The sequence below is a fragment of the Oreochromis niloticus genome, linkage group LG22 (assembly GCF_001858045.2).
Source record: "Oreochromis niloticus isolate F11D_XX linkage group LG22, O_niloticus_UMD_NMBU, whole genome shotgun sequence".
In the NCBI taxonomy this organism is placed as follows: domain Eukaryota; kingdom Metazoa; phylum Chordata; class Actinopteri; order Cichliformes; family Cichlidae; genus Oreochromis; species Oreochromis niloticus.
The window spans coordinates 3,631,828-3,652,081 of NC_031985.2; the positions used below are offsets into that span (position 1 = coordinate 3,631,828).

Genomic DNA, 20,254 nt, shown 5'->3' on the forward strand with positions numbered 1-20,254 from the left:
ATCTACAAAATACTGTCGAAATGAGTCCACATTGTGATATATTTGAGGTGTGGAGAGTCACACAGCTGAACAATCGATGTGCATGTTTAAAGAAACAAGGATCAAATAAAGAACATTGTTGTGGAATAAATTACAGTGAAAAATAATCACTGCTTTGCGTTAGAGAGTGACTTATGATGAGGTATTAATTGGGTTAACTTTACCTCTACAGCTTTTCACACTGTGACCAGGGTGAAATCCATCATAAAGTAACTGTAAACAGTAGAACCATTAGCATGAATGTTATGGTTCTACTCTGATCAAAACTCAAGTCAGCTGTGTGACCTGATATAAATGATAAAGAGGAAACATATAAATGACCTTTATGAACTTTTCAAAATGACTTTATATGTTGACCATTATCTATTATATTAGAGCAGATGTGGAAACCACTGTTAGACCTACTCTATACTAACACAAACACAGTCAAAAAATTAATTGCTAGTGTGACTTGTGGTCCTTTTTGCCTTTGACCAATAATATGCTGGTTACTGGACCAGTTTTAGTATTTGCTGTCACAGAGGAATGTTAACCATAAATCCAAAAGACAAAACTGAAAAAATATGTTAATTGCAAACATGTTTTTGCATAGTAAAAGGATTGAAATTACATGGAAACTGTCACCTTAAAGCCTCATTGTAAATATCATCACAAACAGATGTTTTCCACACGGTTAACAAAGCTCCACCACATCCAATCACTGGATATAAATCTAAAAGAAAACAACAACAAATAAAATGTAATTAACACAAGTGAAGTCTAAGGAGCTTGGAAAGAAAAGTGTCTGGACTTCTTTGAGTTCCTTGAAGACGTTTCACCTCTCATCGGAGAAGCTTCTTCAGTTCTAAGGGTCAATGGTGGAGAGTCCCAGATTTAAACCCAGTGGGAGTTTCCCCCCAAAGAGGGACAAAGAACCCCCTGATCCTCTACCTAATCACATGAGCCAAGGTGTGAAAGTGGGTGTGGGTCCCAATCAGCCAGGGTTTCAGGTGAGCTCATTGTGAAACCTGGCCCCACCCTATCATGTGATTTCCTGAGGTCAGGAAATCACCCACGCCCACTCCCAGGATGTGAGTGGGCGTTAAGGTGTCTGGGGAGGGAACTCAAAACTGGATTATAAATGGCAGACAGTTGGTGTCGTAAACCACCGCCTCTGTTCAAAGATGGTCGCTCACAGTGGACGTAAATGGCTTCTTTCACTCCTCTTTCAAACCATCTGTCCTCTCTGTCCAAAATGTGAACATTGGCATCCTCGAAAGATGACCTTTGACCTTTAGATGCAGATGAACTGCTGAGTCTTGTCCTGTGGAGGTGGCTCTTCTATGTTGTGCCATGCCCTTGTGAAGTGGCTGTTTGGTCTCTCCGATGTAGAGGTCTGGGCATTCCTCGCTGCACTGTACAGCATACACCACATTGTTCAGTTTGTGTTTAGGAGTTTTGTCTTTCGGGTGAACCAGTTTCTGTCTGAGTGTGTTACTGGGTCTGAAGTACACTGGGATGTCGTATTTGGAGAAAACTCTCCTGAGTTTTTCTGATACACCGGCTACATAGGGGATGACAATGATGTTGTGTCTGTCTTTCTTATCCTCCCTCGCTGGTGTCTGATCTTCTTTTCTGTCAAGCTGGAATGCAGGCACACTGGACGAGCTTGTTCTAAAAAATACCGAAAAAGGAACATTTTATTTGTCTGTAGAAACCCTAAAAACTACAAATAAGTTATACAATGAACAATATTGAAATACCTTATAGGTGCTGCAGGCCACATAACCAGAATCCAGAGCAATCTCACACTCACATGATGGTGAGGAAAGACATGAGCTCTGCAATGAGGTTTGAATGTCTCAGTTGGGACACTGAAGAACTCAGAAGACAGCAATACCTGCACAGAGAGACAGAGTAGAAAAAGCATAGATTTGTAATCCATAATGTGAATTAAAACTCAAAAAGTGTCAACAAGTATAATCATTTGAGTGTGGAAATATTTATGCAATACACAGGATTTTAATTAATTAATTTAACTAAAAACACTGACATTTTTTATCAAAGATAAAGAATCACACCTCTCTCTGCTCTGAGGATCACTGAGCATCTCTGACAGGAAATACAGTTTCCTCAGTATCAGTCATCATTGATGGTCTCAGAGGTGTGTAGTGTGGCAGCATGATGATGGTCTCCAGATCAGGCAGGAGGTCAGGTGATGGGTGTGTCATCTTCTCCATTGAAGACACACTGGTATGGCAGTTCATAACACAGCAGTCTCCTTGTGGCATGTAGTTATCTGTGCAGTCCAGCACTGATGGATCAGGTTTGGCTCAGCAGTTGATGAAGATGGGGTTAAGATGTTGTTGTTTCAGCTGAGGATGGTGAAGTTTGAAGGTTTTGCCACAAAGGAGACTGTGCCCTGTCTGAAAAAATACATCTAACAAAACAAGTGCTTATAACACCACCCACCCAGCTCAGCCCCCAAGTGTCTATGTAATGCTGGTATGGGGTGTCAGTTACTAAATCTAATTAGTGCATCAGAAAGCGTGGGCTACACCTAAAGCCCACACTTTGTGATGTCTTTGTTTATTAGCAGCTTTTTCCAGCTGCTCAGAGAATTCTGACTTGGCCTTTATCCACCCAAACCCAAACCCACCCGGATAAAGGCCAAGTCAAACTCACACACCATACAAGCATTACATAGACACTTGGGGGCTGAGCTGGGTGGGTGGTGTTAAACTGTAGTCGGGAACTTTCAGAAAACTATCCATTTACTTCTAAATCAGTTTTTATACATATTCTGTAAGCTGTACTAATGTTTTTCTCTACATAATGTATCATTATAGACATCTCTGGTAGCCTAAAGATAGTTTAAAACTTTTGTACCTGTAAAACATGATAAGCAAAAACTCATTCATCACAAAAACTTTTGATTCTACAAAATCTACTATAATCAAGAAAATATAATTGTCTGTATTTATTCATGTGACCCATAATAAATGCCTGCATTTATCTGGGATTTATTTATTTACTATTTCATATTTTAAAGCCCTTGGAGGGGAAGATCTCGTTTGTTGAGCTACATACGTCACAGTAAAAAGATTTAGTCATTTAAAACATGAGAATAAAAAAAAATGATGTTGGTTTATCAAATGTTGCAGCACATTTCAGATCAGAGGTGCATGATAGCAGAAAGCAGATCTCCCTGCTTGCATGAAATTCAGCAATGATTTGGTGAAATGATTAATAACATTGAAATAGGAAAGGGTCTTCTGACAGACAGAGTAGTGAAGACCCTTTTTTCAATGAAAAATCTTTTTCATGCTCTACAATCAGTAAACTCTGTAACAAACATGATCTGTAATTATTTCAAAACTCACCAGACGACTTCATGATTGGCTCAAGGACAGGACACAAAACACAGGGTTGTGGTAACTGTAATATGTTCTCAGACACCTGAATGTAGACTGTGCTGTGGCTGAGAAATAAAAATGAGGTCAAGCAGGGTGTTCTTGTCTGTAGTAGCAGAAGTGATCAGCTGTGAATACCCTCTAGACTGAAACTGCTCCAGAATCTGTTTTCTTCCACTCTGTAACTGGTTTTCATTAAAATCTCCACACACAATTATTGGGTGACAGTCCATTATTTCAAGTGAATCTAAAAGACTTACCAGGTTTTGCATGAATGGTGTCAAACTGTAGTCTGGAGGTCTGTACACAACAGCAATGAGCGCAGGGAATGGAGCCTGAACCTTCAACACTAAAAACTCAAGATCAGTGACATTATGCAGATACTGTTTTACCTGAACCTGAAAATGATTCCTCAAATACACAACAACTCCACCACCACTTCTGCTGGCCATGTGAGGAAAGTTTGTGTAGGACACATGTCTGTTGCGTTTGAACATGGTGTAGCCGTCCAAATGAAGACTGTCTGCAACAAAGGAGCCTTGGAGGTGAGACTCAGTGAGACACAAAACATCTGCTAAACACATTTCATGATGACTCTTGATGTCACTGATGTGAGATGGCAAACCCTCCGTATTGTGATGGATCAGTGTAAGAGTGTCAGGTCTGCTGGCTGTTTCTCTGACCTGAAGAAGAGGCATCATTTCCTCAACACTGGCTTGTCTCATGGTTTGGAGCGCTGCAGTTACCTCAGGATTGGCGTAAATCTTTTTCTCATCCAAGTCCTGCAAATAGAGTCCACTGAGAGACGTCACCCTGCTGAGAGCAACATAAGCCATACCTGGTTCAAAAATGTTCTTCATTGAAACTACAGCTGTCTGTGTTGTAAGACCCTGAGTTTTGTGAATTGTGCAGGCGAATGCTAGCTTTACAGGAAACTGTCTGCGTACCGCTCCTTTAAACTTCAGACTCTCCTCTGCTCTCTCAATGTAAACCAGATCATCAGATGCTGCATTAGCACTGCGGTTGTGTCTCATAGGCTGCCGGTTGTCCATTCTGAGCCCCAGTTTAATTATGTGTCCATCATTTTCAGATCTCACCACCTTTACCAGTATACCAAAAGCACCATTGACTAAACCGTTTAGTGTGTCCAAGTTTCTGGTCAGCATGACTCGAGCTCCTTCAGCAACATTCAGAGTGTCAGGTAAATCATTTCGCCCACCTGTAAATGGTTTGTCTCTTCGTGCCATTCTGCCTGTACATTTATCCTTCTGGAAATCGTCTGCATTGATGATTATAATGTTTGAATGAAGCTTCTTGAGCGTATCTGTGTTGTGGGATTCAACATTCTTGTTGGTGGCATAAATGTGTAAGACCTCGATTGGACATTCTTCTGGTACAGTCACAGCCTGTGACAACAAATCTCTGTCGTACTGAGAAAGCTCATCTGTCTTTTCTTTGACTCTAATCCTGTTCAGCATCTCTGCAAAGGCCACATCATCTTTCTGACGCATGATCTCGGTTAGAGTGATCATCTGAAAATGTTCCTGCCATAGGTCAATCTGTTCTGGATCATAAACACAGAGAGGTTTAGACTGTCGCACTGGTGGCAGCTGGTAAAAATCTCCAACAGCTAAAACTGACATTCCACCAAAAGGTCTCTGAGTGCCTTTGATTTGTTTCAGTCTTGCATCCACATAAGCAAAAAGGGGTTTTGAAACCATTGAAATCTCATCAATAACAATAATTTCAGCATTTATAAGCTCAGATCTGACTTCATCCAGTTGATTACCAAGTCCTTGAATGGGTGGTTTCAGACTCCTGGGTAGTTTCAGTAGAGAATGTAATGTAGAGCCACTGATAGAAAAAGCTGCTGTCCCGGTAAATGACGTCAGTAAAACAGTTGGATTTGATATGTCAGCTTCTTCTGCATTAGTAGGCAGTCTGCTCAGGATCTTTGATGCTTCAGAATGAATACACTTAATCAGATGTGACTTTCCAGTTCCTGCACCACCGTTGATATAGAAGAAAAACGGATCTGGATTCAAACCACAAACTCGCTGAATACACCAGTCTCTTATGGCATAGAACACGCAGGCCTGCTTCTGGTTCAGATTCTGATACATGATGCGTACCACAGCTGGATCAACTGCAGGTTGTTCTCTGATGGCTCTGATCTCTGTTACAGCATCAGACTGACGACTGTAGTCGGGACATTCTCCTGTTCGTTCTCATCATCAGAATGTCTCTCAGGAAGATTCTCATCACATTGCAACCTCACAACTTCAGATTCAGGAGCTAGATTACACCATTCATCGATCACAACGTCTCTATTTTGTTCAAACTCTTCCAGTGCACTCTCAATATCCTCAGAGTTCTTCTCATACTTGTCTTTATTTCTCTTACAACCCTTTTCACAGACTCACTGTGGTCTGAACATGGAAGTCGTACAAAACCTGAGTTGTAGAAGGACTGATAGGTTTGGAACCCTTGTGGTTTCAGTTCCTGCTCTGATCTGTGTGGAAGGTAAAGTCTCAACAGTCGACCATAATATTGCTCAGGATCTTTTTCCTGTGAACAGTGGTAATACCTGATTATAGCTGGTTTATCATTCTTTCGCCTTTGTACAAATCCAAGCTGGTTTAGAAGAGGAAGCACATCTTTTCCTTCATTTGGACCACTCACCAACCGGCACAAGGCAGCAAAATCAGCCAGGACATTTCCTCATATTCTGGTGTCTCAGGTCTGCATTTGTATTTATCACTCAAACTTGTCATCCAAATATTACAGCTGTCGTGTGTTGTGCTTTCCAGGTAGCTCATCGGGCGACTCATTTTTACTGGGTTATCATCTGTTGGTACAAATACAACACTGCGGGAACATCTTTTCATTTTTAGGCCACAGACTCGAGTCACACACTCCTGTGCGCTGATTTCTCTCTTTTTTGAATAAGCCTGCATCACAGCTCTCATTTCATCACATTCATTGACCGTGTTCTTTGCAGAGTTATCAATAACTGTCTTCAGGTATTCAGAGAGGCCAGATTCTTTCTTCGTTATATATTTACAGAGATATTCTATACATGAATAGGCATTCAAAATTAATGAGACATCTAAATTAGAGTTCCAGGCTTCAAGCAGGTCTGGGTTGTAATTGTTGATCCAACAGTCCTTTGGGTCACGTTTCAGAATAAGAGCTGTTTTCTTGTTTATGTCTTGGAGGCATTGTTCATACTCATTCATTGTCAAGTTGCATCGTGACAGAATCTGCTCTATGGTGAGGGAAGCAGCTTCAGGTTCCTTCAGCAGATTCAACAAAGGTCTGAGTTTGGCTTTTGCAGCTTCAGTGTCTGAATCCTCATCCTGTCTCACAATCATTGTTCTTGTGGCTGGTGGTTTTGGAAACCCAAATCTACAACCAGAGTTCACACTCTTAAAGCATGTCTTTGTGTGGTTTTTGCTGTGCTTTTGCAGTTCAGTGACTTTTTTGTGCAGTTCAGGTTGTTTTTCTGGATCAGGGAGCTGAGCTGAGATGTATCTGTCCACAAAGTCACAGACAGTTTGGTCATCATCCACATCTACTTCTACCTTTTCTCTAATCCACAGCAACATGTGTATATGTGGACTACCTCTGTGCTGGAACTCAACTCTGTAAAAGTAATCAATGATTTCACCAAGGGGCTGTGCAGGAGAAAAAGCAAATCTCTGAACAAAGCCTCAACACGCTTATCAAACATTCGCATGGTGGTTACTGGATTCGATCTTAGAATTTCACACTTTTCTGACCAGTCCAGGGCTTCAAAATCAACCTCTTCACCTTGCTGTCTCTTTATTGCTTGAATCACTTCAGGCCATCTCATCTCAGCAGCAGAGAAAGTGACAAAGAACTGAGGTGTTCCTACTTGACGAACCATACTGAATAAATCTTTGGTAGTTTTCTGCCAGTAAGCTGGAGTTCCTCTGAGTGGCTGCATAAATCTGATTGCATCTTTATTTCTTACCAGCTTCTCTACTTCTGTCTTACTTTGTAACATTCCTGATGTGATTTTCCGTCCATCTTTCGTCATAGTTTTACCTTTCCTTAGCTGTATTGTCATGCTGGAATTAGCCAAGTGTATTTCAGTGACAAACTGTGAGAAAAACAGGTAATTTGTATCTTTAGCAAATCTTGCATCAATGTTGAAAAGCCTTGACTTGAAGTAAGCACTCGGTGTGAGCTTGAGACGTCTCTTTTCATCCAGTGTATTCTGACCAGTAGGAAACTGCACAGGAAATGCCATGGCTTCCAAATGAGGAGTTCTGAAGAAGCTAACAGGATTGTTTCTTTCTGCAGGAGCCACACAATATGTGTTATCAGTGAAAGAGAGAATCTCTTCTGAAATGTCTACAGGCTGCAGACAACTTTCTAGAGCAAAACCTCCATTGTTCAAATCACTTTCTGGTTCATCTGGATTTTGTTCCTCTGGTTGTTCATCACAAGATTGCATATTAATATCTTGTTCACTTTCAGACTCACTTTCGCACAAAAGGGCATCTTTTTCATAGTTGTCAATTTCCATTAAATCTGCTTCATCATAATCATCACTTGCCATGCTGGCTTCATCACTGCTGTCATCATCAGGTAACGTTGGATCACAAAGCAATGCATCATCTCTGATAATAATATCTGTGTACTGTGGGTGAATTGTTTTAGTTTACGCAGGGCTTGGATGAGTTTAGACCAGGTGACAGTCTGGAACAGCTGATGGCCTTTGTAGCACAGTCGTCTTTTCAACTTGATCCTCATTATCTGTGATTGGCTTCTGAGCCGAGGTAAAGAGTCAACTGTTTGTTGGACCTCAGATGGTACACACACCACATTACCACGTATGAGTCTCTGTCTCCCCTTTGGAAGAGGAATAATCTTAGCAAATGGTATGCATTTGGCAATCAGATGTCTCTCCAGAATGTTGAGATCACACAGTTCAGCTGGAATATCCTGCAGTTCTAAACCGTTAACAGCAGCAAGCCTTGGCATGCGTCCACTTTTGAGGGAACTGTGACACGTGTGACAGATATACTCCTTTTTTCTCTCAATAGGAAAGCTGCAGTGATCATTACATGCTTCATCACACATATGAACAAATTTACCAGTTAGACACTGCTGAGCTACAGTTTGGTGTTTTGAGTAATTTTCTCTTTTGCAGATTTTCACCTGATTAGGAAAAGAAGCTTTTAGACAAACAGTACAAACATAAGATGGTGCTGATTTAATGTTTGATCTGAAACGAGATATGGCCTCATTCATTAAAGTGTTATCTGGATGACACTGTAAACTCTCAGCTGGTCGATGCATCTGGCGATATTTCCGTTTTATGTTCATTGCACATCTGATATTATGCATCTGTCTGAAAGAAAAACCGTTCCAATATTTTACTCTCATTCTTTCTCTCATATTGTCCTTGTGTTGTTGCTGAAATTGTCTCTCTTCTCCATAACGCTTAGTCATGTAAGATAGTTTTTTCTTTTTAAATTCTTCGCTTTCTTTATATAGGTTAGAAACATATGACCTCATGTAAGCTTTATGTTTCTCTCTGAATTCAGCACAAGTTCTGTATATTCTTCTTATACGCTCTTTCTGCTTTTCTTTGGGATTTATTGTTCTTTTATACGTTCTTCTGCTTTTCTCTGAATAGGGGAGACTCTCTATATGTTCTTTTGCTTTTCTCTGATAGGGAGATCTCTATATGTTCTTGTTATACGTTCCTTCTGCTTTTCTCTGAATAGGGGAGACTCTCTATATGTTCTTGTTATAGTTTTTGTTTTTTTTTTTTTTTGTTATACGTTCCTTCTGCTTTTCTCTGAATAGGGGAGACTCTCTATATGTTCTTGTTATACGTTCCTTCTGCTTTTCTCTGAATAGGGGAGACTCTCTATATGTTCTTGTTATACGTTCCTTCTGCTTTTCTCTGAATAGGGGAGACTCTCTATACGTTCTTGTTATACGTTCCTTCTGCTGTTCTCTGAATAGGGGATTGTCTTTATATGTCCTTATGACACATTCTCTTTTTCTCTCTCTCATTTTAGCACTTTCTCTATACATCTTTCTAAAATGTTCTCTCTGTTTCTCCTTATAGGTAGCATTTAATTTATACAGTTCATTTTTGTACAGACTCCTTTTCTGTCTCTGATCAGGATCATTACACTTCCTGGTTGAGTTTTTTTTCTTTGTCTTGAAGCTTTCATCAAACCTGTACATCTGCCTTTCTTTCTTTTTCTGATTTTCCTTTCTCTGTGGTAGTTTTTCTTGGGCTAATATTCTTCTCCTTATTTTTCTCTTTTGCTGTTTATTATATTTCAGCAGTTTTTGTGAAAGTTCCTCTGTTGTCTTAGTTAAACAGGAGGCAATGTTTGAATCATTCTGAGGAACAGAATCTGATGTTACCTGCGTTTCTCTCACAGAGGATGCAGGTGTTTCTTTTTCTAAATACTCAGAAGGAAGATGGTTGTTTTCAGTAGCAGCTGTCTCATTTGAATAATCCACTCTGGATGATGTCACTTCAGTGGTTAAAGTGTCTCTCACAGTCTTCTGTGTCTGGGAGTTTATTTCATGAACAGCTTCATTTAAAGCTGGTGCTGGAACAGTTGTAGCTGTTTGTCTGTTTTCATCAGCATCTCTTTGGTCAGCAGCGTTTCCACTGTGAAACTCGACAGGCTGTAGCTCATAAGTGCAGGATGGGGCGATGCTAAACATTCGGTACAAACGTTTGATCCTGTCAATCATGTCGTTGAGACATGTGAATCTTAACATGACTGCAGTTCCACCACTTACACTTAGCGACAATGGCATACCAGTAGACTTACGTGGGTGAGGGTCAAAATATGCATATTCACCTGAAGTCAGCCTGCAAACAGCGATGACTGTTCCTCCCATGACTAGCAAAGCGTAGCGAACGTCTGAAGCCAAACACTGTAGTCCTTGTTCAAGGCTCAGAAGGTGATCTGTACCATCAAATGTGCCGTAATGAGCTAACTGAGACATGTCGACTTGATACTCGTGTCTGCGGCTGGTGACCACTGTGGGAAGCTCATCAGTGGCTAGAAACACGCTGTTCACAAACCTCTTTCTGGCATCTGAATGCATGGCATGGCCTTTGTCCAACACACGGTTTAGATCTGCTCTGGTAATAAATTCATCCTCGTGTAAGAATGACAGGAAAACAAACTGTTAGCCATGCATTGCTGATTCCGGTACTTTCCATACCTAGGAGAAGCCTGGCTTCGGGACGCACAGATGCTACTCACTCGTGGACGACTTTCACTGTTTGTAACCTGTACATGAGACTGTACTGGAGCTTGTTCATCATGCTGTGTTTGTACAGTTAGCTGGGGTTCAGTCTGGATTACCTGCATAACTTCAGGCTCTGGGACAGACACTGAGGGAACACCTCTCTTTACCACATCTGCATAAGACACTGTGGCTGTCTCACCATCATGCTGTGTTTGTACAGTTACCTGGGGTTCAATATGGATTACCTGCATAACTTCAGGCTCTGGGACAGACACTGAGGGAACACCTCTCTTTACCACATCTGCATAAGACACTGTGGCTGTCTGAACACTGCTCTGCACTTCAGTGCTGGGACAAGTTGAAACACACACCTTTACCTGCTCACTGCTCTGAGAAACATTCACCTGTTCTTTCTCCTTCTGACGTCTAAGCTTCTGGGACTGAGACCTTTGACCTTTTCTTGGCATTTTGCTGAAGTACAACCTGGAGCTTATATGTGGTTATACACAAATATAAACAAAACTGAACCTTGAAACACAGAAAAACGTATAACTCCTCAAGTTACTGTTAAATCTGAGAAATGTACTATTATACTACTTTAAAATGTTTTTATGAATATATAAATAGACGTTAAAAAGCTGATTTGTACTCCAAACTCAAAATAAAGGAAATTCAAAGTTCTCTGGAAACAATTTGGTCCGTTTTATTGTAGCTCTTTAGAAACTGTATAATTTCACTTATATTTTTTTTTAACCAGACTGATAAATAAGTACAACTTCTGTAAGATGATATGCAGAATAAATCTCAATCAACAGGCTATAATAAAAGTCTTAGCTCTTAAGGGAGTTTATGTAAATCTTTCAGATATCTAAAATTTAAATCAAATATATGGAGCTTTGGTGGTGTGGTGATAAGATGACAGGTGATGAGGATTCTTCAGCTGGATGTTCTGCAGCAGTCAGGAAACAGGAAGTCTGGGTCCTCAGGCACTTCTCGATGACAACACTGAGTGACAAAATGGGTTTGTCCTTAAATAATAATACTATAAACTTGCAGTCAAATGTTATAGCCAATGAAACAGACTAGCAAAATGTATTTGGATCTAATTTATTATTTATCTGAATGTATGTATTACAAAAGAACCAGATTATCTTATTACAAATAAACTTATAAAAAGGTGATATTTTATACAATGTATCAAAGTAAGCCAAACTAGCAGTGTTAATTCCAAAGTCTAATGCAAAATTAAAATGACTAATGTAGGGCTGTGTAAGTAGTTCTACTATAAGTTCTACTGTACTGTAAATTCAACTTGTAATTTCCAGCAAAATGACTGAATGTGAGAGAGCTTAATGACAGGAAAGAAGGAGCAGTGAGAGCAGAGATCTCTCAGAATTCTGTAACAGATAGATCAAGTACTGGTAACTTGGATTTCTGAAAACTTGGATTCTGAAAACTTGGATTCTCAAATTAGATAGAGCAGTAGAGATAGAGGGATACAAGATAGAATGGCTGTCAAATTAGATAGAGAGTAGATAGAGGATACAAGATAGAATGGCTGTCAAATTAGATAGAGCAGTAGAGATAGAGGGATACAAGATGGAATGGCTGTCAAATTAGATAGAGCAGTAGGGATAGAGGGATACAAGATAGAATGGCTGTCAAATTAGATAGAGTCGGGAGAGTGATAGGATAGACAGAATTGCTTATAATGATAGAGAGAGAGGATCTTCTGGAGCAGGTCACCTGTAAGACACAAAAGGCCTGGAATTAGTCGTATTTCCAATATGCTTGGATTTACCATATTCTTCAGACTATATGGCACACCTAAAATCCTGTCATTTTCTCAAAAACATACAATGTGCCTAATGTATCAATTCTGGTTATGCTTACTGACCTCGAACGGGATTTCTGTGGTACACAGCGCTCAAAATTCTGTCAAATATTTTAGTAAGACTTCGGTAAGCTACAAAGCTGCGCTGCTTGATGTATTGTCAGAGCATTATGGCTACCATAGTCAGGACCCTCGATGGTAATTGTACGGTGCTTCAACATAACATTATGGTGTGTGTACAAGACCTGGCACTGCTAAGAGACATGCTTATGAAGCAGATTTCAAACTGATCAACCCATGAAGAGTTTGATGGATTTGTGGATGAGGAATGAACTGAAAAAGTGAGTGTATTGTTCTGTATTTTATGTGTTACAACTGAACAGTGTTGAGAGAGTTGTTGTGAATGACTTGAATAAAGTTTGACTTATCTGACTGTTTTGTTTGGCTTAATCTGCCTTAAAAACAGACTTGTTTATTGACGTTATGCCTTATAATTTCAAAAATACAGTACATGTAGGGCTTTAAATACTAAAGAGTTCTACAGTAAATTATTAGACTGAACAGAATGACAATGTTTAACAAATGATGGTGGAACTGTTATAAGGACATTTTTGCGTTCTATTAAAACAATAAACTAAGTCTATAAACTCAAACCAAGACGTGCTGCTACAGTAACTTACTGTAAATATTATATGGTCCAAATAAACCCGCACACTGAGGTTACAGCAGACAGTTTCAGGCCTCCTGCTTTAAACACTTTATATCCATTAAACTCAAAATTATTTATTGACTGGCCAAAAAGAACAAAACTTTCTCACATTTGCCTAAAAACATCTTGATGATCAGCAAGAGCTGTGCGGACTCACTGTACTAAACTGAATCTTCTAAAGTGAGAGAAATATTTCAGAAAAACACCAGCATTAAAGTCAAACATGGTGCCGTTACTGTGATGGTCCAGAGTTCCCTTACTACTTCAGGACCTACATAAACTCATCAGGTCCTGAGCTTAAGTTTAATCACACTTGGGATCTGAAGCACACAAGCAAGTCCAACGGAATGTCTTGGTGTAGACTAATCAGAATCTCGACTTTAATGAAATTGAGATCCTTGAAATGATTTCAAAACACTATTTTGGACCTTAATTAAGACAACTGAAATTCAAACAGCAGTCGCCTTCTAAACTATCGGATTTGTGCCGTTCACACTGTCATACCATGATACCATCACTGATACCAACATGACAAAAAATCTGATTTTTTGTCATGTTGTCATGTTTTGACTTCATGCTAATTCATAAGTGGAATGAGAGAGAAAATAAAAATCGATAGCTGTGGTGCTCTTAAGTGTTTAAGGTACCACCTATACTCACACTTAAACCCACAAAAATAAGGAGAAATCGAACAACTGCATAAAGATATCTCTGACATTTAACTATGTTTGGACTTGATAAGCCATCAAAAATTAAAATCAGACATTAATGGGCTATTAAACTTCATTGACATTTCTGGGGCAGTCAGTGGTCCTGTGTGGGGGCTTTGCTGCTACAGATTCTAAATCCTGACTATTTGTCTTTGCCCATGAGTGAATGGCAAGATAACACAAATAGCCAAACTACTGTAAGTAAATTACTAAACATTACCATTACTGTCTACTTACCAGCAAAGGCAAAACCAAAGATCTGTTCACTCTGTGTAACAAAAGAAAGAAAAAAATACAGGCTCAGACAACTCCAATCAGCATTAGAGTCAATACTGCATCACTCTCTGTAGTCAAAAACATTCTGGAAACTTCTTTGTTTACCACAGCTGGAATACAAACAACAACTCTCCTCTGTTTTCTTTTTCTGCACCCTAATAAAGATTATCATCTTCATAAAGGTAATATGTAGTTTTATCCATTTGCAATAAGCCACACAAGTTTCTGAGTCATGTAATGCTCCAAAGTTTAGGTTCAGTTACATAAGAGAGTAGATATCGTAACCAATGATTTGCTACACCTAGCACTGCACACATCATCAAATGGTGATGTCACAATTTAAAAGTAGGCAACAATCACAAATGATAGCTTGTATGGAATGTTTGTAGGCTTTAACATTTGAGGTGGCCTGCATTCAAATTCTATTAACACAATAAAAACAAACAGAGTCTATAAACTTACACCAAGATGTGCTGCTACAATAACTTACTGTAAATATTATATGGTCCAACAAAACCAACACACTGAGGTTAGAGCAGACAGTTTCAGGCCACTCTGTATGAATTTTGGCAAAATGAGAAATTTGGAGACAGCTAGTTTCTACACAGCAGTTTCTACATATTTCAGTCACATTTGGGGCATGTTTGATACACAGCAATAAGCACTCCACTAAATCTATGATAAAGTTATCATAGCTGATATTAAGGCCTAATTAGCAAAATTTAGTATGATGATAATTTCTTTGTAGATCATGTCATGATAAAAAGAACAGAAATGAGTGCTGTATCTGAGCTGTTGCATGTAAGATCTTTGCTGGAGATTCCCACATTTCTTAAACAAACAAAGAAAACAAACATGACTTTCAGACACAGTTCATCTTTTGTAAATTAGGCCAGGATTATTTTCAAAAAACAGCCTTGATAAAAATATCAGGCCACTATAAAATTTCTGATGTTTATGTCTTCATCCCACCTATATTTTGCAGGTCATTATGACAAATTACAAAAAGCAGTTTCTAGGCAGTGATTTAAGGAAAGAAGCTTTTGAAATCCACAATGCCCTACCACCAGTGGTCTCAAACTCTGGTCCTTAAGGCCTGGTGTCCAGAAACTTTTCTATGTGTCCCTGTTGCTACACACCTGAATAACATTAGTAGGTCATTAGCAAAACTCTACAGAACTTGACTGCATGCTGAGGTGGTAATTCAGCCATTTGATTCATGTTATAGCAGCTCATGAGTGAATGAACGTGATGTAATAAAAGTACTTTTAGAAGTACATTTTTCCAAACACTTTAATTACTTAAATTTGAGTAGTCTTAGGGGATGCCACTTCAGCACACAGTCAAATTCTATACTCTTACTAATGACCTACAAATGTTATTCAGGTGTTTTGTAACAGGGACACGTGGAAAAGCTTCAGGACACCAGCTCTTGAAGAGTGGAGTTTGAGACCCCTGCCCTATGTGAATATTTAATTGTCCCTAAACTGCTAGTCGTGAGCTGCTGTAATGTGAAACAAACAGATATAGTTCTGTAAAGGTTTACAAAGAGATTTCTAAGGATTTGGAGACCCCAGAAAACAAAAACACTCCCAGATGTTGTAGCTGAACAGGCAAAAACAAGTTGCCTAATAATATCTCGATGATAAACAAGAGCTGTGCTGACTAACTGCACTAAACTGAATCATCTATAGTGAGAGAAAAACACCAGCATTACAGTCAAACATGGTGCTGTTACTGTGATGTCCCAGAGTTCCTTTACAACTTCAGGACCTTCAGGACCATAAACTCATCAGGTCCTGGGCTTAAGTTTAATCACACTTAGGATTTGCAGCAGGAAATTGATCTGAAGCACACAAGCAAGTCCAATTGAATGAATGAATGAAACAAAACTCTTGGTATAAACTAATCAGTCTGGACTTTAATGAAATTAAGATACTTGGTATGAGTTGAAAACCCTATATTGGGCCTTAATTAAGACTTTTTTCTTTTCTTGACTGTCCTGTTTGGATCTAATTAAGACAATTCTGAAATTATAGTGGACCTAAATCCCCCAGTGATGTAAACCAGTCATTACCAGTTACTGTAAATGCTTGATGGTAATTGTTGCTATCAGGGCATCCACAGCTAGGTATTAGAGACCAACATGTTTTTACATTAGACCAGGTTGTTCTGGTTCAAAAATGAAATCATCACTTTAAAACTGCTTTTTGTATTTATCCAGGTCATCCTTGTTAGATGATTTGAAACATGTGAAAAAAGCATAAACAAAATAAATCTGCAAGGAAGAAAGACCTTTCTCAGCACTGTACCGCAGACAAAACCTTTACTTACCAGACTTGAGACGATCAGATCAGTATCCTAGAGAAAGGAAACACATCAGATCACTGTTTAATGACTTACACTGTTGAACCTCTTCACACACAATCCAATTTACTGTGACATGAAATAACTAGTAAAATCCTCAATTTCTTCAAGCCTTTATGAACTCACTGTAGTCTGAAGAGGACAAACTTTAGTTACAGACTCTCACATGGCGATAACATGTGTAATAAAGGCATGCTTACTACAGAAGTGCAAAGAGGCACCAATATTTGTTGGTACAGATTATGGCTTTTTAGCTCCATCATTTTCTATCACAAGTTAGTGCTTAATAAAGTGCGGAAAAACCACAACTGTTAACCTCATTTCAGATTAAAAATGTTGAATACCATTTAAAAAAAAATAAAATAAAACATAGAATCAATGGAAAACCTCGTCAGGTTTTAGTTCTGATCTGAATATGTAAATCCTAAAATACATGTAAATTTTGACATGTCATAGTAACAACAGTGGCACACCATTTTTGCAATTAAAATTTCTTAAAAATTATAATAAACAGTCCTTCCATTGTACCTGTTGGCAGGAATCTTTTTGTATTTTGCAATATTTCCCTTTTATATATAATTTTCAAACACACTGTATCAAGCAAATTATTAAGAAACTAATTTAAACTTAGTGTATATAAATTACACACAGGCTTTAACATACACAACATTGCCTACTCACAACTCTGGTTCTCTTAGTTTTTTATTATTGCTTAAATGTTCAACCTACCACTTCTATTCACTCAGGCAAAAATACTTCTATAGTGGTCTGACTTTAATGTAATACATAAGAGAATATGAGTGAAGATATAAATCAACAACTGTGGTGCTCTTAAGTGTTTAAGCTACCACTTACACTAACTCACCTAAAATGCGTTCATAGTTGTGTCTGCTACGTAAATCCACAAACAAATGGAGAACATGAACAACTGTATAAAAACAGTTGTTTGTGTTCAAACATAAAAATCAGACATAAATGGCCTATTAAACTTCAGGGACAGTCAGAGGTCATGTGTGGGGACTTTGCTGCTACAAGGTATAAATTCTGACCATTTGTTTTTGCCCATCAGTAAATGGTAATGTCACAAAAACCAAACTACGTTAGGTAAATTGCTAAACATGTTACACAGTGACAATGTCATAATACTGCAGTTACAATTGCTGCTTACTTACCAGCAAAGGCAAAACCGAAGTTCTGTTTCACTCTGTGTAACAAAAGAACAAAAATACAGAATCAGACAACTGAAATCAGCATCAGAGTCAATACTGCATCACAATCTGTAGTGAAAAAAAAATCTGTTAAATTCTTTGTTTACAACAGCTTTACTATAAACACCCCATCTTCTCTTTCTGCACCTTATTAAAGATTTCCGTCTTTATTAAGGTGATGTGTCGTTTTATCAATCTGCAATAAGCCACAGAAATTCCTCATTAACGTAAAGCTCTTATACGTTGGTGCTATTACATAACACAGCAGATACCACAAGCAATGATTTGCTCGCACTGCACACTTGATCAAATGATAACATCACAGTTTCAAAGCATGCAACAATCACAAATGATACTTGATACTATAAATGCTTGATGGTAGTTCTTGCTATCAGGGCTTCCACAGCTGGGTATTAGAGACCAGCATGTTCTCACATTAGAACAGATAGCTCTGGTTTGGTTTTCTCTGCTTCATACGTGAAATCATCACTTTAAAAATGCTTTTTTGTATTTATTCATATCATCCCTGTTAGATGATTTGAAACATGTGACAAAAAAGCATGAACAAAATAAATCTGCAAGGAAGAAAGACTTTTCCCAGCACTGTACCTCAGACAAAATGAACTCACTTTAGTCTAAAGAGGGCAAAATTTAATTGCAGAGTCTCAAATGGCCTTAACATGTGTAATAAAAACAATAATTACTACAGAAATGCTTTGATAAGCCTTTAAAATTAAAATTAGACATAAATGGCCTATTAAACTACAGGGACATTTTTAGGGACACTCAGAGGTCTAGTGGGGGGGCTTTACTGCTTATAAATCCTAAATGTGTTTTTGCCCATGAGCAAATGGCAAGATATCACAAAAAGCCAAACTATTGTATGTAAATTGCTAAACATGTTACACAATCCCAATTTCATATTGCTTCAGTTACAATCACTGTTTACTTACCAGCAAAGGCAAAACCAAGCTTCTATTTCACTCTGTGTAACAAAAGACAAAGAGCAAAAATACAGGATCAGAAAACTCAAATTAGCATCAATACTGCATCACTCTCTGTTGTCAAAAAGATTCACTAAACTTCTTTGTTTACTACAGCTGGAATACAAACAACAACTCTCCTCTGTTTTCTTTGGTCTACATCTCATTTAAGATTGCAATAACACTCATACATGATAAACTGCACGATATATTTTTAAGTCTTTAATATTTGAGGTGGTCTGCATTCAAATTCTACTTCCTAAAATATTATCAACTGCACATAGTATCATTAAATATGCTGTAGTTTTAAAATAAATATCTATGTACCATACTAATAATAATATACTGCCATATTTTATTTATGTGAAGGTGGGCTGTTGTTTATTTCATTAATTTTCCACAAAGTGAGAATTTAAACTGTGCTGCAGATTTAGGTTGGCACAAACAAGCCTTTGTTAAACAGTTCTTAAAAAGTAAAGTCTCCTGTTTAGGAGTTCTTATTATTCTTGAGCTATGTACACAGGTACTTTTGAAAATGGAGATTTTTCTATGCGTTTGCACCTTTCGTCCACACTTAAACGGCGTTTTCGGTGACTGAAAACGGAGATTTCTAAAAACGCCTGCCAGGATATTTTCGAAAACTCCATTTTTGCATTTGTGGACGAGAAAAACGGAGAAAACGCAGCGTCAAAGATGTGCGCCTTTTTTGACGTCACACTGTGCGCCACGTTATTGTTTGTTAATTGTACTCTCTGCAGTGTTTAAATGCTTACATATACACACACAGTTACTGTCCCTCCACACACATGACTCGGTTCTGCTTTTATGCCCCATCTTCGTTTGCTATTTCCCACCGAGGCTTCTAGACTTCTGATTGGCCAACATTTCTACACGGTTAGGAATATATCGCCACCTGTTGCTTTGGCATGTTCCTAGCAGCGTTTTCCTTCATTTCTGCATTTACGTGTGGACGGGATTGTTTTTTAAAACGAAAACGGAAAATCTCAGTTTTCAAAAATACCCGTGTATGTGGGGACAAAGCCTATGTTTAATCCTCAGTTTCTCCCCCCCTCCTTTCTCTTAATTAACCCACAAGACCTGCACACAAGTGACTCTTTTTCTCCCGTGTTCGATCAGAGGTGGTAAAATGGCTCCTTTGATCTTGCCGACAGCTGACACTGAATCTAAGATGGGGGTTCTTTAGAAACTTTACAGCATAAAGAATGAGGCTGTTTTAACTAACTGATTTGTGAAGAGAGCTAACTGCACCTTATTTAACAGACTGAAAAACACGAACACACCAAATGTAATTAATAAAACAACACAATAACCGTGGTTTACAGTCAAATGAATTATCTTCATTTCACACTGGTCTCATAAGAGCGCTAGTCGTTAGCATTGGGTTGTTAGCGTTAGCTCATCAAACACTGCTTTTACATACAAAAATGACAATTTTTCACTAAAAAGCAA

At 38.5% G+C, this 20,254-nt stretch overlaps 1 protein-coding gene and 1 long non-coding RNA gene across 4 annotated transcripts in view; both read right to left on the reverse strand.

Annotated features, from left to right (window-relative positions):
• The window catches only part of LOC112843585 (putative uncharacterized protein DDB_G0271982), a 15,507-nt gene extending 4,141 nt beyond the window's left edge, over positions 1 to 11,366 (reverse strand). The window contains exons 1-2 of the mRNA XM_025902521.1: positions 10,943 to 11,366; positions 9,251 to 10,813 (exon numbers count right to left, since the gene is read on the reverse strand). Of these exons, the coding sequence (XP_025758306.1) occupies positions 9,251 to 10,550 (1,300 nt within the window). The 5' untranslated portion in view covers positions 10,551 to 10,813; positions 10,943 to 11,366. The remainder of the gene's footprint in view (positions 1 to 9,250; positions 10,814 to 10,942) is intronic.
• An 879-nt stretch (positions 11,367 to 12,245) lies between these two features.
• On the reverse strand, positions 12,246 to 19,396 carry LOC109199844 (uncharacterized). 3 transcript variants are annotated; one of them, XR_003215727.1, is made up of 5 exons: positions 18,755 to 19,396; positions 17,766 to 17,797; positions 16,561 to 16,587; positions 14,188 to 14,218; positions 12,246 to 12,443 (listed from the first exon to the last, which is right to left on the reverse strand). It is a non-coding gene; the product is annotated as an uncharacterized LOC109199844 (long non-coding RNA). The 3 variants fall into 3 exon arrangements; XR_003215726.1 differs by having other exon boundaries at positions 17,766 to 19,396; XR_002060141.2 differs by lacking the exons at positions 17,766 to 17,797; positions 18,755 to 19,396 and having other exon boundaries at positions 16,561 to 16,756.
• Positions 19,397 to 20,254: the final 858 nt, after the last annotated feature.